General features: G+C 48.6%; 1 protein-coding gene across 2 annotated transcripts in view; it reads right to left on the bottom strand.

The window, feature by feature from the left end:
* Prr5l (proline rich 5 like) overlaps nucleotides 1-15,541 on the bottom strand; it is a 183,600-nt gene that overhangs the window by 47,261 nt on the left and 120,798 nt on the right. For both annotated transcript variants that reach the window (XM_085696663.2, XM_048443608.3), the window contains 2 exons: nucleotides 9,830-10,110; nucleotides 8,571-8,651 (listed from right to left, as the gene is read on the bottom strand). In XM_085696663.2, coding sequence (XP_085552789.2) covers nucleotides 8,571-8,651; nucleotides 9,830-10,110 — 362 coding nt within the window. The remainder of the gene's footprint in view (nucleotides 1-8,570; nucleotides 8,652-9,829; nucleotides 10,111-15,541) is intronic.

Raw genomic sequence — 15,541 nt, 5'->3', positions numbered from 1 at the left:
AGCGAGCAGCTCCAAAGCCGGGTTCCAGCCACAGAGGCACAGGGCAGAAAGGACTCTGAGGCGCCCTCCGAATCAGCCCCCCCCCCTCCCGCGTGTATAGGCCAGCCAAGTGCCTCTGCTTCTCAGCTTGCTTAATTTGTCTTCCCAGGTCAACAGTAGAGATAAGGAGGCCACTTTGGGCAGTTGCCACCATTTAGGCAGGATGGGTCAAGAGAGTAATACTGGTTGTTAAATATTTGGCCACCCCAAGTTCTCCCCAGGCCCCTTGTGTGGGACCCACCTCAACTGCTTCAAAATCCAGGAACAGCAAGGCCCTCCAGGCAGGGCTCCAAACCAGATGTCACAGCTGTGTCCATCCAACCTAACCGTTTGCCTCTGAAGACTCCCACCTTACCACAGGACTTGTTTGGAGGCGCAGTTGTTTAAGTGGTAGCAAACGAAAGTTCCCCTTTCAAAATCCTTTGTGCTATTCCACTGGGATACACTGGAGTTCGTGTTCCTGGGTGGGGCACAGTACTGCCAGTTCCATATATCTCTGTTTACACCCCAGTGGGTATCAGTGTGAACAATGAGGGAAAAAACGATTCACCTAACAATGGGCACAATGAACTCCTATTATGAGGTACAAGCTGTGTGGGCCAGCTTGCACACACTTGAATACTCCAACAGCCACCCAGGTGGGAGTCTCTGAGGTTGCCCTCCTCTGCCCAGAGAAGACGAACGCTTAGGGAAATCGAGTGGAGGCAGTACACTCTGTCTACAGAGGAAGAAGGCAAGCTGGGGAGGGAAGGAGTATGAAGGCTGGGGGCTGAGGAAAATTCCTCTAAAACAAGCAGGCAAGTCTCAGACCCCATGACTGACACCGAGCCAGGCTGTGGGTCTAACATGGTCAGACTGGAACTTGGCAGAAAATCTAGAAGCCTTGAATTTTACGGAAGAAGGGCAGATTTCTAAACAATATTCCGACCAACACAAGAGCCAGCCCCATTGGCTTCCAGCTGCCACTTCTTGTTGAGGACCTTCCTGTCCCCCAAAGACATTTGTTTCTCAACTGCAGCGCAAGGTGCCAACAACAAGAGGAGGCAGAGCCAAAGAGCTCAAAAGGCAACCCTCAGGAGCCCAGCCTGGTGGTACACATGTCATCAATCCAGGGCGAGGGAGGCACAGCCAGGTGGATCTCTGACAGTCTGAGGCCAGTCTGGCCTACAACGTGAGTTCTAGGCTAGCTGGAGCTACATGATGAAACCTGTCTCAGAAAGAAAGAAAAGACAGGCCTTATCTTAGTTCTTTTTAGAGACATCATGCCCAGTAACCCCGGGACATCAGGCCCGAAGCAGCCTGTGCCAGTGCTAGGGGACACTAGGATCTTCTGACACCATGGCAGACTGCATTTAAATCCCAACCCTTTCTGCAGAGATGACCCCAGTGAGCTAGTCCACTCTGTGCACTCAGACTTTCTCATCCCTCCAACAGGAAAACAACACCCATCTTCCAGGCTTGACACTTGTACAAGAGTGAGTACACACAGCCATGGAAGGGCCTGGAACATAGGGCTCAGTGGGCACCTGCTGCCATCTGCCTCAGGGAATGGTGCCTCACACTGGTGTCGGAGCCATCAGCCACCTTCGGGTGAGACATAGGCTCCCCCTCTTCTCATCCCTCTGCCAAGCTTTCCCCAGCTGTGGTTCCCACCCCAGTCAGCAGACTCAGAGAGATGGGAACCTTTAAGGTGGATTTCCGTATAGGGTTCGAGCAGCCCACTCACTCCTCGGGTGGAAATCTTGCCCCAGACCTGCCAGAAATCAAACAGTTGGAGCCTCCCCTCCTTAAAACTCTCGGGTTCCCTTTATGCCACCTTCCTCCTCGAGAACAGAAGGGATGTGTTAGGGAGAGAAGGAAAATATACATTTCCTACCTCGGGCCAGCTACAGACAACTCATCTCCGACTTCCAAAAGTGTCACCTCTGAGTATTTCTGCAGAGAAAACATCCTCCCTGGGAGCTGAGAACACAGCGTGAGCGAAGGAAAGACAGTTCCATCCTCGGCTGCCCTGTGGACCCGATGACTACCTGCTCAACCCTCAGATTTCAACTTAGGAATCCACCCTGTCCCCAGTCTAATGATCTGCTACCACCCCACCTCAACTATCAGATGACGACCCCCTGTCCAGCTCCTCTCTGCTGCAAACTCTGAGTCACCTGCCTCAATGGCTGCCCCAGAACGTGTCAAAGACCCGGCAGAGCCCACCACAAACGTTCAGCAAGTGGACAACAGCATCATCTACAACCCCCGGCCAGGTTCTCACAAGAGCCAGGGAACATCAGTCTGTGTTTTCTCACTGCTCTCGCTGGCCAGGTAAGAGCAGAAAAAGGTGTTTGCTGAGAAAGGATTGTGATCCATGTCAGAGCTCAGCCACCCCTGCTTCTAGAAGATTCCTGAAACCCAGATCTCCAGCCAGGGGTGAGGCTGGAGTGTTAAATACCACATCCAAGCTCCGGAGAATTCAGTCAGGAAGGCGTGCTGGTTGAACTATCTGGCCCAAATCAGTCTATTCAGAAAGGTCATCCCCGTGCCTCTGAGGATGCCGAACCACAGTCTGCTTTCTAAGGCAGTTGCAAATAGAAAATATTCTGATTTATGGTTTTCATATTGACAAAACAGGTGCTTGGACTTTATTTAAGGAAAACTGGCCAATCTGTTTTGGATGGTCTTACTCCTAAGGTCTGGAAACACTTGTCTATAAATTCAATATTAGGTTTTAGAACTTAGCCACACTTGGACCCAAGTTCTTCCCTGTACAAACAAACTATCTACAAAGATAATGTTTACAACGATACATCTTAAAAGAAAGGGCCAACATTTGCAAAGATTGCCTTATAAGGTCTAGTTATACATATGCCTGCCTTCTGGGCATCTTGCACGCTGGCTCCCACTTGCAAGCAACCACTTCTGTCAGGCACATCTCAACTACATTGTGAAAAGGGAACCCTGTGAGGCTGTCAGCAAAATGCCCATTGACAAGCATGTGGGTCTTGTATCCCAAGACCCACATGGTCTGTGCATGGTGGTGTGGGTCTGGAATGCTAGCACTGGGACTGTGCTGTTTCCTAGATCTCATTGGTCAGTCAGTTCAGTCAACAGATATACCACCGTTCAGTGTCTCAGAACATAAGGTTAATGCCAGGCAGTGGTAGTGCATGCCTTTAATCCCAGCACTCAAGAGGCAGAGACAGATGGATCTCTCAGAGTTCGAGGCCAGCCTGGTCTTAGAGTGAGTTCCAGGACAGGCTCCAACAGACAAACCCTGTCTCAACCCACTAACCAAAAGTTTAAAACTTTAATCTCTCTCTGTCTCTCTCTGTGTCTGTCTCTGTCTGTCTGTCTGTCTGTCTGTCTGTCTCTCTCTCTCTCTCTCTGTGTGTGTGTGTGCCACAAGTGTGCAGGTGCCCAAAGAGGCACCTTTGCAACTAATAAGACACCTGATATCAATCTCTGCCCACCCCTCAAGCATACACACACACGAGAGAGAGAAAGAGAGAGAGAGAGAGAGAGAGAGAGAGAGAGAGAGAGAGAGAGGAGAGGGTGGGGAGGAAGGGAAAGTGGAGGGGGAAAAGGAAGAGGGCCAAGCCTGGCTGGGATCAGAGACCCAAGGGAGAGGATTCAGCTTTGGACACTAGACTTGGGTGAGCATCAAAAGGCTCACTACTGCTTGGCTGAATAGAATGGAGAACTGAGAGAGTCATTTCCTCTTAGACTCGGTCTCCACAAAAAGAAGAAATAGCTGTCTGTCCTTGTAAGAACTCAGCCTCACCCAAACTTCAGTTCCAAGCACAAGTTCAAAGTGAGCTCGCCTCATCCAAAACACTGGGGAAATGTCATGCTCGCTCTGTCCCTAAGATGACTCGCCACCCTACCCTGTGGGATCTTGTGTAGTGTTTAACACTCATGGTCCCCAAGCACTCACCAGAACAGCACAGAGCATGCCCAGCATTCACGAAGCATTTTTTGTGCCAGATTTTGTCCTAAGACCACTTAAATAGGACCATGGTCCACCAACTGCCGTGAGGCTGGTCTACTATCACCCACAGTTTATAAAATGAGAAACAAACAGAGAAAAATTAAGCAACTTCTCCAAGCTCAACTTAACTAGTCTGTATTCCTCAGGCTCTGAATCAGTGGTGGCTGGCTTTCTTACATTAAAGCCTTCTATCCGGTCTAGAACACATAGGTCACATAGTAGGGCTGTCGAGGTTAACTTAAGAATGAGGCTGGGGACCACTCAGCCTTCCCTCCCACCACATCCTCTTTCCAACATTCCTGTTGCCCACCTTGATGCCCTCCACCCTGGGAAAAGTGTAGGTCTATCCTGCAAACAGGGCTTAGGAGGAGACAAAGGAAATTCAATGCCCTGTGTCTGTGGGCACGTGCGGAGAGCGGCACATTCGCTTCAGCGCTGAGATCCGTGGAGCAGCTGTGTCTACAGATACCTGAAGGTATGGGAACATATTGGGTAGCTTGCTTCATGCAGTTTGAGATGTCCAGGTATGGTGGTTTGAATGAAAATAATCTCCATAGGTTCATATGTTTGGATGTTTGGTCCCCAGTCAGTAGAACTGCTTAGAAGGATAAGGAGGTGTGGCCTTATTGGAGGTGTGTGACTGGGGGTGGGCTCTGAAGTTTCAAAACCCCTTTCCAGGTCCAGTGTCTCTCCGCCTGCTGCTTATAGATCAGAATGTATAGTTCTCAGCTACTTCCCCAGCACCATGTCTGTCTGCCTCCTGCCATCATGATCATGGACGAACCCTCAGAAACTGCAAGCAGGCCCCAATGAGATGTTTTCCTTTATAAGTGTCGCCTTGGTGATATCTGCTCACAGCAATAGAACAATGGCTAAGACACTAGGTCATATATCTGACTGGGACATGTTCCACATTCCCAGGCCGACTCTGGGTTTGTGTGAGGGATGCCTGTCTCCACGCCATCACTGGATTGGAGAAGCCAAAGAGTAGAACTCCCAGAAGCACACAGAGCCCAGGCTCTCCATGCTAAGAGCTACAGCTTACTCTAGGCTCACATCACACCAAGCACTGTAGTTCCCACCAGGCTGAAGACAGAGAACCTTTGGTGGCACCCCTAAGCTGTCAGGAAGATCTGCAGGGCCACTGTTTCCTGGGGACAGGGGGTAGAAGAACTTCCATCACACAATAAGTGATGGACTCAAGACCCCGTGAAAGAAACTAAAGCAGAAAAAAAAAGCCATGGACATCAGTTCAACCGACTTCCCAGTAAGAAACGGCTCCCAGACACCACACTACGGTCCGAGGTGAAGTGCCACTGAGTGCTGAACTGTGCACCCTGCCCCCCAATTCCTATATCTAAGCCCTGACCCTCCGCATGATGAGATAGTGAGGCCCTTGAGAGATGCTCAGCTATATAGGGCTTTACGGGGTACAATCCTCAAGGCAGATTGGCGTCCTTCTAAGGGACACCAGAAAGCTGGCTCTCCACCTTTGAACATACCAGGAAGAGGCCGTGTGAGCTGGCGGTGAGGTGATGATCGCCAGCTAGCTATCACAGAAACCGAGCCGGTCGGCACCTTGACTTTGGGCTTCTGGGCTCCAGAACATAAAGGAACAGATTTCTGTTGTTTAAGCTACCCTGTCTGTGACACTTGTTAGCAGCAACCCGAGCAGACTAATGTGGACTTTCAAAGGCAGGAGTTCAGGCAGGAGTTCAAATCCAGACCCATATTTAGAGCTGTGCCTCTACGGTCCAGTCACAAGGTTTCTCTCACTCATGGTTTTCTTGTCTATAAGTTACACAAGGAAGAGATAGCTGTGTGGGGACACAGAAGGTGCCTCAAGTTGTCTGGGACACAGCACATTTCCTCAACAGGAGCATCATTCCATATACACCACATATACACCACCTTCATAGTTACGGGTCGCATGTTCGCCACGCTTGGACCACAGTGTTTTGTTAGGTCTGCACCAACGCTTGGAGAAATTTACACTTTTAAAAGCCAACCTTTGAAAGTCAGATACACCAATTTACAAAAGATAATTTAAAAACATAATAAAACTTAAAAACTGTGGAAGAGCTGGGCAGGGTGGCTCACGCCTTTAATTCTATACTCAGGAGGCAAAGGCAGGCAGATCTCTGTGGATTTGAAGCCAGTTTGGTCTACATAGTTGAGTTCTAGGAAAACCAGGGCTACGTAGAAATAAGTTTTAAAACAACCAAAAAAAGAAAAGAAAAGAAATTCTACATAAAAAATTTGAATTTTGGGTTTTCTGGGAGCATCTCTGCATGCATGGTTACGAGCTGGCCTTGCCATTCAGAAGCTTCCTTGGCACCTGGTAGCTGCTTTGCTTCCTTGGGTTGTGGGGGCAGGTAATATCATGGCTGGTTCCCACCTTCCTAACTGCCCACAATATCTTTGAAGTACAATGTCAGGATCTGTCTCCTGAAGTGAGAAACAATTAGCACATTCCTGAGCTACTGGATTATTTATTTATATTTCCACTAGGGGTTGAGGAATGGGGGTAGGAACTCAATGATTTTGGAGTACGCTGGGTTCTTTCTTATAAGTCAGGCTGGTGACCCAGCTCTGCCCCTGAGACCATACCTTCTTGGAACCTCACTTTCCTTCCCTGTAAAATGAGACCTTGGGCTAGATGGTCTCTTCCGTCTCTGTCCACATTTATGTAACTGTGACATGAAATTCAAGTACTTAGAAATGTAACACAACAGTTTGCTTATGTGCTGAGCAGGCTTGAATGAAAACAGACCCAGTTGACCTTAACACAGACCCTGATTCAAGGTAAACATGGCTTGAACAATGGCCTTGTTTGTTGTTGGCCCACTGCAGGGCTGGATCTTTACCCTAGATGTTCTGCATTTAACATACTCAGAGAGGAATTAAAAGCCTAGCTAACTCAACTTCCCAGCCCTAGCTGAGCCTGGGGCTGTGAGCCCTGTTCCCTTTCTCATTCCAGGACACAAACCCAACTGTGCCACCATCCCTCCAGTACCCTATGTACGTAGGATTTCTTTCACTGCATGCACAGGGCCTGCGCACCTGCTGATTCCTCCCGCTGGAGGCTTCTTCCCCCTAATGAATCCCTGTAGACCCTCACATCACAGCATAAGCATCACCTCCATTGTCCTTGGACTCTTGGCAAGACCAAGTCATGTTAACATGCTTTTTTCACATTAATTATGTCATCATACAGCTCATGACTGGTTGACTAATGATCATCTCCCCATTAGACTGTACGTCCTAGGTGAGTGAGTTGGGGATGTGACTCAGTTGACAGAATGCTTGCCCACTAAGCAAGAGGCCCTGGGATCCATCCCCAGCATCTTATAAACCAAGGATGAGCTGGGTGGTGGTGCTGCACATCTTTAATCCCAGCACTCAGGAGGTAAAGACAGGTGGATCTCTGTGAGTTCGAGGTCAACCTGGTCTACAAAGCTAGGACAGCCATGGCTGTTACACAGAGAAACATTGTCTTGAAAAACCAAAATAAAATTAAAAAATTAAATAAACCAAGGGTGGTAGCTCATACTTGTAATCCCAGCACTCAGGTGGAGACAGGAGGATCAGGAGTTCAAGGCCATCATCAGTTATATAGTTAGTTCAAGGCCAGTGCAAGCTACCTGATGGGGGAAAAATGAAATTTATGCCCTGGCAATGCTGAAGCATGCGTGGACAGCCCATATATGGCGGATCTGTTGAACTTGTCCATATTGGGGTTCATGGTCTAAGTTGATGAGGACAACTGACTGGGTCTCTTCCTCAAGAGGGCACCAGATCTCATTACAGATGGTTGTGAGCCACCATGTAGTTGCTGGGAACTGAACTCAGGACCTTTGGATGAGCAGGCAGTGCTCTTAACTGCTGAGCCATCTCTCCAGTCTATAGGCTACCTGATACTCAAGTCTCAAAACAAAACAATAACAAAAACCAGGAAAGCAGAGTCCACACATGCCTGTTCTAGCACCTGGCCATCAAGAAGATACTCTAATATTTGTTACTAAGTCTTTTATTCTCTTTTAAAGATTTATTTATATATTATGTATACAGTGTTAGTTTCCATGTCTGCCTACATGCCAGAAGAGGGCACCAGATCTCATTACAGATGGCTGTGAGCCACCATGGGTTGCTGGGAATTGAACTCAGAACCTCTGGAAGAGCAGTCAGTGTTCTTAACCTCTGAGCCATCTCTCCAGCCCACTAAGTCTTTTACTAACAGATATAAATCTCAAGTATCCTGGCTCCAAACACTATTTCATATTGCCTAATACAGTGCCCAGTAAATTTTTACAGAATTAGTGTCGGCTCCTGTCTATCAATCTGCATCCCCAGCACAAAGTGCATAATATACATGATCATAGGCATTGTATCTGAATGAGAAGTCTAGATGGTAAAGGTCTCAACACAACAGACACAAGAACAGTTTTACAGCAAGCAAGGGCTAAGCAAGACGATGAGCGTGGGAAGTGGGGGGCGGGGAACCCTAGGCCTCCTAATGGGAAAACAACACTGGTTTTGGCCAGTCAAGTACCTGATGTTCTCATTCAGTGCATACAGTTCATTGCTCTGCAAGCCGCCCCCTTTGAAAACGTTGATCACAGCTGTCTGTACGCTGCAGAGAGACAGAAAAACATCCCAGTTAGGTGATCTGCCTCCAGGAGCCATGTTTTCAAAGAGATCATAAGAGAGGTCATAGAAGAGCTGGGAAGCCCTAGGGGATACTCACAGTCATATCTCTGTCCCTTTCTTTAATGTCCTAGAAGTACTAAGGAGACCAAGGCAAACGAATTCAAAGGCAGTTCCATGCATCTTGCAGGTCACAGAGGGCTTCTTCCCCCTGGTCACATAGAAGCGGACAGTGGACCAGCTCCCCGAGAATTGTCACTACCGGGGCCTGCAAGCATCCCAAAAGCGTTCGTTGCCAGCAGGGGCGGACCCTGTCTGATCTTACAACTGGGAAGTCACCATCTTCTCGGATAGAAACAGTAACCGTTTGCCTGTATAATAGAATTTTCCATGGGCCTTCCTTGTCTTTTTTATTTCACCCCAGTGAGGGAAGTAGACAGGCATAGAGTTAGGCTCTTACAGGGCCACAGTCAGGGCTCAACTCCGCTCAACTCCAGGGACCTGGGCCCAAACTCTCAGCAGAAGAGCTGGTTATAATATTGTCTGTGCTGAGGAAATTTTACAGGAGTCAATGACCCTTGGAATGCCAGAATATTCCAGGCAGCCCTGCTGAGCGGCACCAGCAGAGGGGGGTCTGATGGCCAGTCACTTAGAAAGCACACAGAGAATTCAGTGATGCTTTCATTTATCTGGAGGCCAACACAGATCTGGAAAGCAGTAGCCTGCAGACTTACGAGGCAGCGCTGATGGGAGGATCTGTGCAGGCGTGGCTCACAAGCTCTGCCGGACACCTTCCAAAGCTATAACTCCTATCCCAAGCACCAGCAGCTCAGGTGAAAGAGACCGTGGCATATGCCACTCACTGAGCTTTGCACAGAAACACGCCTAAACAGGTGATATGAGGTCATCTGAAAGACTCTGCCCTTAGGGCGTTAAGGGGCATGAACAGTAACTGTAAATTCTAACTCATTGATCCCAGACTGGCAAAATGAATCCTAGAACTCACAGTGAGCTACTTTCTCTATGAAAACAGGGGCACTTGCCCCCAATCGTCAGCGACACTAGGATCAGACTTCATGAGCAATGCTCTCAAGACAGCAGATGTTCAACCCACCCCCAGCATCCCAGACCCCTCCCTGGTGGTCCTGGACCCTAGGCCCTTACCTGTTCCAGGCAGAGTTGGAACTGAGCTGCAGAGCCTGCTGGGCAGCCTGGAAGCGGGGCAGCTCACTGAGCACGGGGGAGCTCATAAATCGTGGTCTGGGACGGCGGAAGGAGCCCATCTTGTGGAACTCAACGGGCAGGAGGGGAGCAAGGCCTCGGGTCATAAGTCTAGGTGAGGATTGAGCTGTGTCTTCAGGACCAGACGTTTCTGGCCACGCACGGAAAAGGCTTCTCCCAATGCTGCTTCTGGGATCTCTTAAAACCCCACTCCGAGCCAACACCTGAAATGAGAGACAACCTCTCCTGAGAATCTGACTGAAAACATCTAACTAAAGGATGCTGGCGAGACTCTCTAGCTAAATGATCCTAAAATCAATGAGGAAAGAGACACAGCAAGAGAATCTATTACCACTGAGGTTCCTGTTCACTGTGTGTGTGTGTGTGTGTGTGTGTGTGTGTGTGTGTGTGTGTGTGCATGAACGCACGTGTGCTAGGCAGGCTTAGAGGATGGGACATCACTTTACGACTGAGATACACCAAGACCTCCTAACAGAAAGACAGCCTTGGAGCCTTGGGTGCCTGAAGAAAAACGTAAAAGCTCCTTTTCCTTGGCAATAAAGACCTTCCACCTCTGTCCCATCAGCCACTTATGTGATGTTCAGTATTCCTCAGGTCACGAGTGTTTCCTCTCTCAGGCACATCTTGCCATCCCTTTCCTTACCTATGGTGTGTTTATCTAGTCCATCAGGACATAGTTACCGTTTGAGGTGTAATAACCGTTGTAACATGTCAAGCAACCAAAATCTCTAAGGCCCAGGCCCTGCCTGCCTTCTGGAGACTCTCACTCCATGGTAAGGACGACTGATTGCTCTTGTACTTGGTCATTCAATAAATACTCACGAAGCCTATAAACTCCAGGTGCTGAGATACTGCAAGATGATAAGAAGGAGGCCATGGGACTCTTTCATGTAACTGTCCCGTGTAACTGCCCCATGACCCTGCCCCAGGCCCTTTGCAAGGCTTTAAAGCCATTTCTTGTTTTCCTTTACCAGAATGATCTTCCTTTTGTTCTGTGTATGTCTAAATCCAACTAATTCTGTCAGGTTGAGTCAGTATAATCTTGTCACTGAGCAGGGCTAGGTACAGACCTGTAATCTTAGCTACACAAGCAGAAGAGTCCAAGGTCAAAAGCATTCCTGGGCTCAGTACATGTCAAGGTCAACCTGGATAACTTAATTATTCCCCCAGCTCAAAATAAAAAGTAGAAAAACTATAAAAAGTGTTAGCAAGATGGATCAGAGGTAAAGGTGCTGCCGCCAAGCATGACAATCCAGAGTTCAACCCCTAGGACCCACATGGTAAAAGGAGCGAGCCAGCTTCTACAGGTTGTCCTCAGACTTCCACAAGTGCACTGCTCTCTCTCTCTCTCTCTCTCTCTCTCTCTCTCTCTCTCTCTCTCTCTCACACACACACACACACACACACACACACACACACTAAGTAAACATTGGTCTTAAGTAAAGAGAGCTGGGAATGTAACTCAGAGGTAGAACGTGTATACATGCCCTAAGCTCTTTGGGGTCAATGTTCAGTTCCACATGCACAGAAAAATCTCGTTCCTCGTAGCAAAACACAAGATGCTTTATACCTCCAGTAGAAGGCAACGGCTTTGCAGTGAGCTTTGGTTCTGGGGTTCAGGAGTTTACTCAGGCCCTCCCACGTCGCATGACTTCAGACTCTGTGAGTGTTCTCAGGTGCTAGTGAACCAGCCTCACAGGACTGGGGAGGGATGGAACGAGATCAGCAGACACGCCCAGCAGACTGGCAGAGCGCTGTGCCGCAGGGATAGCTCGCTCCTTCCATGCTCCACTCTCAGCGCTTCGGAACCCACAATCGCAGTCACCTCAGCAGACTGGAGTACTGCAGGAAACGGCCAACGGCGCTTTCTCTCTCGAAGGGCTTAGTAGATTTCACTCGGGGAGTGTTTTTGTTTGTTTTGTTTGTTTGAGTTTTTTATTTTGTTTTGTTTCTTACTGCTACTTCTGGCCTAACTCAGATAAGTTAACTCAGATCAGTCCCAAAGACCAACGAAGGAAAAAAGGGAAGATACCAGCCATGAGTGGGACTCTGCAGGTTGGCAAGGAAAGTCCCACAGCCTCAGCTGCAGCATTTGGCGCACAAAGAAGGGACACCACGGCCAGCACCACCACAATTCAACTTGTCAGGAAGGCATGGAGGTTTCATGTAGGCAATGGGCCTACTGACACTGGATTCATAGGCTAAGAAGGATGGCGAGTCCCACTTTATAACTCTGTAACTGCTTTCCTTAAGGGAAGCAGTTTCATGTGCCATTTTCTTAAACAGTCTTTGGCTGGGAACCCTGCACACTGAGCAAATCAACAGTTATCAAAATTGATTAACAAACTCTGCAGAAGCCTATTAAGTTCTGGAGAGGGTTTCAACAGGTTCCCAAAAGCCAGAAAACCTAGAAAGATCTATGCACATCAGTGATGAGGGAAGGGTAAAATGAAACCATGGATCCCTCAGAATACAAACACTGGGCTGGCTCAAGGCTTCGCTTGCTAACAAAGGTCCCTCTGCTCGGTCAGGATGCCTCCCTGGGCCCTGCTCTGAAAGGCCCGGGAAGTACAATCACTGTGTAATTACCGGATATTAACTCACCCTGTAAAGCTGCCGTCCACTCTGGGGCACTAGCTCAGGGAAGCAGAGGAAGGCACGGGACACAATGTCAGGGGCTGCACACATGACACTTCTCCTAGGAGCTGAGACTACAGAGGCTCTAAGGAGGCTCCTGCCCCTCCATATCTCAGCTACAGCTCCTAGATCTCCCATCTGAGCACCCCATACAGCACCTTAGGCAAGCCCGGTCACATGGGCCCGCTCCAGCAGCATAGCCTGCCCTGTTATAAACAAAGGTAACTCTCAGCCCAAAGGACAACAATCACCCGAATCAGAGACATACACAGCAAAAACTTCCCTCTGGTTTGTTTTCAGCCCCCAAACGCCGTCCGTCTCAACTGATGAAGATGAGGGGAGTATGTGGTCCCCACCATCCCTACTCGTCACAGAGGCAAGCAGTCGCGTGGAGACCGAGGGAGGAAGGTCTGCCGACCAGGGCCTGAAGAAAGGTGGGTGCACCCTGTATGCACCTGCTGAGGCACTGGTCCTTCAAGTACCAGCTTGCCCTAACCCAGATAGGACGAGTCAGAAGTGACAGGACAGACAGGACCTAGGAGCTCAGCCATTAGAACCAACAGACGTGGTACACATGAGCAAACAGAGTTATCCAAAATCTCCAACACGGGATTAAGCCAACACGGCCTAGAACTTCCATTCCGCAGTGCCAGGCCTGAGAAGTTCTGCAGCCCCACAAGCCAGGGTAGGAAGCCCTTGAAGCCCGGGAGGAGATCCACTCACACGGAACGCATAAGCCTTAGCTCAGGACAAAGGTAGAATTAAGGATGAAGGGAGCATGAGTAAGCTGTCTGATAAGATACTGGGCACTGTCACCAAGGTGACTTATCCAGCCCTCACGAAATGCCATCTGAAGTTAGAGAAGGTAAGTAACCAATCTGAGGACACATAGCTAGCGAGAAGCAAGTCACTGCCATGTCATGGTTGGCCTGCCTTCCCAGCCCATCTCCACTTTCCACACTACCAAACCCAGACAGGATCCTAGAATTAAAGTTACTGAGTTTGAAATACCAATCACCAACCTTCATGTCAAAACCTAAATCTCGTGCCCCCAAGATAAGGAATCTACCAAAATCAACTGGACGGGACACACACACACACACACACACACACACACACGATTGGGACAAAAGGAACAGAGTAAGAAGAAGGACCCCATGAAGAGATGCAGGCTTGCCAGCCAGCCAGCCAGCCTTGCCTACTGTGTGACCTTGGACAAGCTTGATTTTTCTCTCCAGGAAAGGGGTGCACCAACAGTGAATCCTCAGGGTACCGGGAGTGTTTGTAAAGCACCCACATGCTTTACCTGACAAGGAGCAAGCTTGACACAGTACTGACCAAATCAATAAAGGAATACTGCTTTGTATTGTATCAAGATTGCCCAGCCCCCACGGCAGCGGCAAAACAGCAATGCTTCTCTCATTGCTAGGGCCTTCCCCAGAATCTGAACCACACTCCCTCCAGCCAGGCCCCCGACACCGTCACAGAAATGGACTTGGTCTCTTCAGATCGTTGGTGTCTTACACACAGCTTCAGGTACTGAGGCCTCACCTCCCTAACTCATCTATTTAGAGATGCTTCTAAATCTCACCCAACCCCCGGGCTAGGGATGCAGCTCTGACAGAGGGTGCCCGTGTAGCATGAACCAGCAGAGCATAAACCTGCATGATGATACATGTCTGTAATCTAAACCCTGCAAAGGTGGAACAGAGGATCAGAAGGGCATAGGGCCAGCCTAGGCTACCAGAGACTCTTCCCCATAAACAAGAAAACATACATACATCATACATACATACATACAAATAAACATATCATGCCCAACCACAGGAAGCAGGCAGAGCAAGGATTCCACCCTTAATTAAAGAAACTGAGGCAGAGTGACTCAGCCAGGACCAGAGGGCTATAAGGAACCCAGAGCTAGTCAAAAAAGGTTCTCCCTTTAAGCCTGGTCCCATAATGTACAAGCACAGGTGACTGGTTTTGTCTTTTTTTTTCCTAAATATTTCAAGATTATGACTCATTATGAAAGTTATGACTCATTATGAAAGTTATGACTCATTATGACTAACTTGAAAAGTGTGTATGCAACCCAGGGAGTGGGGGCACACATCTTTAATCCTAGCACTTGGGATGCAGAGGCAGGTGGATCTCTGTAAGTTCAAGGCCAGCCTGGGCTACAGAGTGAGTTCCAGGACAGGCTCCAAAACAATACAGAGAAACCCTGTCTTGAAAATCAAAAGAAAATGAAAGAAAGAAAGAAAGAAAGAAAGAAAGAAAGAAAGAAAGAAAGAAAGATAGAAAAAAAGTAAAGTGTGTAAGGACACAAGCACATATTTCAAATATGACAGAGACCTGCAAGCAGCTAGAGGAATACAACACCGCCTCAGAAAGCCATGCCCCCACTTCCTGGACAATGGCATATTTGCTTCTATAGGGGAAAGAAAGGAAGAGAGAAAGAGAGAGAGAGGGAGAGAGAGAAGAAGAAGAAGAAGAAGAAGAAGAAGAAGAAGAAGAAGAAGAAGAAGAAGAAGAAGAAGAAGAAGAAGAAGAAAGAGAGAACATTCATGGTGTCTGCAACAGGAAGTTGAGCGTACACATGTTAATGTTAGCCATGATGTCACCCATCTTGTACAACTGAAGAGTGAATTTTGATTTTCCTTAATTCTGTGCCTGTGTCTCCATGTTCGTGTGTGCACACCTGTAGGAGCAGCTGTCACCATCAGGTGTCATTCCTCCTCAGGAATAGTCCACCTTGCTTCTAAAACAAAATTGACTCTCCTTCCCCAAGAAGCTTTCAAAAGCTCCTCAGCCTGGGATGAAGCCTCTGCTGCCCTCCCTCCCCTCGGGCCGCACGCTGATTGGCTTGACCTTGCGCAGGTCTTGCGCAGGAAACACCGTTTTGCTTTAGTCTTCCGCGATTTCTGCCTTATGCTCCCCTCTTTAGTGGTTGTCCCCGAGTCCTGTGGAGACAGGAGGTGACACAGATATCCCGCTGGT

The sequence above is a fragment of the Myodes glareolus genome, chromosome 10 (assembly GCF_982192425.1).
Source record: "Myodes glareolus chromosome 10, mMyoGla1.1, whole genome shotgun sequence".
Classification (NCBI taxonomy): domain Eukaryota; kingdom Metazoa; phylum Chordata; class Mammalia; order Rodentia; family Cricetidae; genus Myodes; species Myodes glareolus.
The sequence above is the reverse complement of the archived record's forward strand: the minus strand, read 5'-3'. Positions and strand labels throughout refer to the sequence as shown.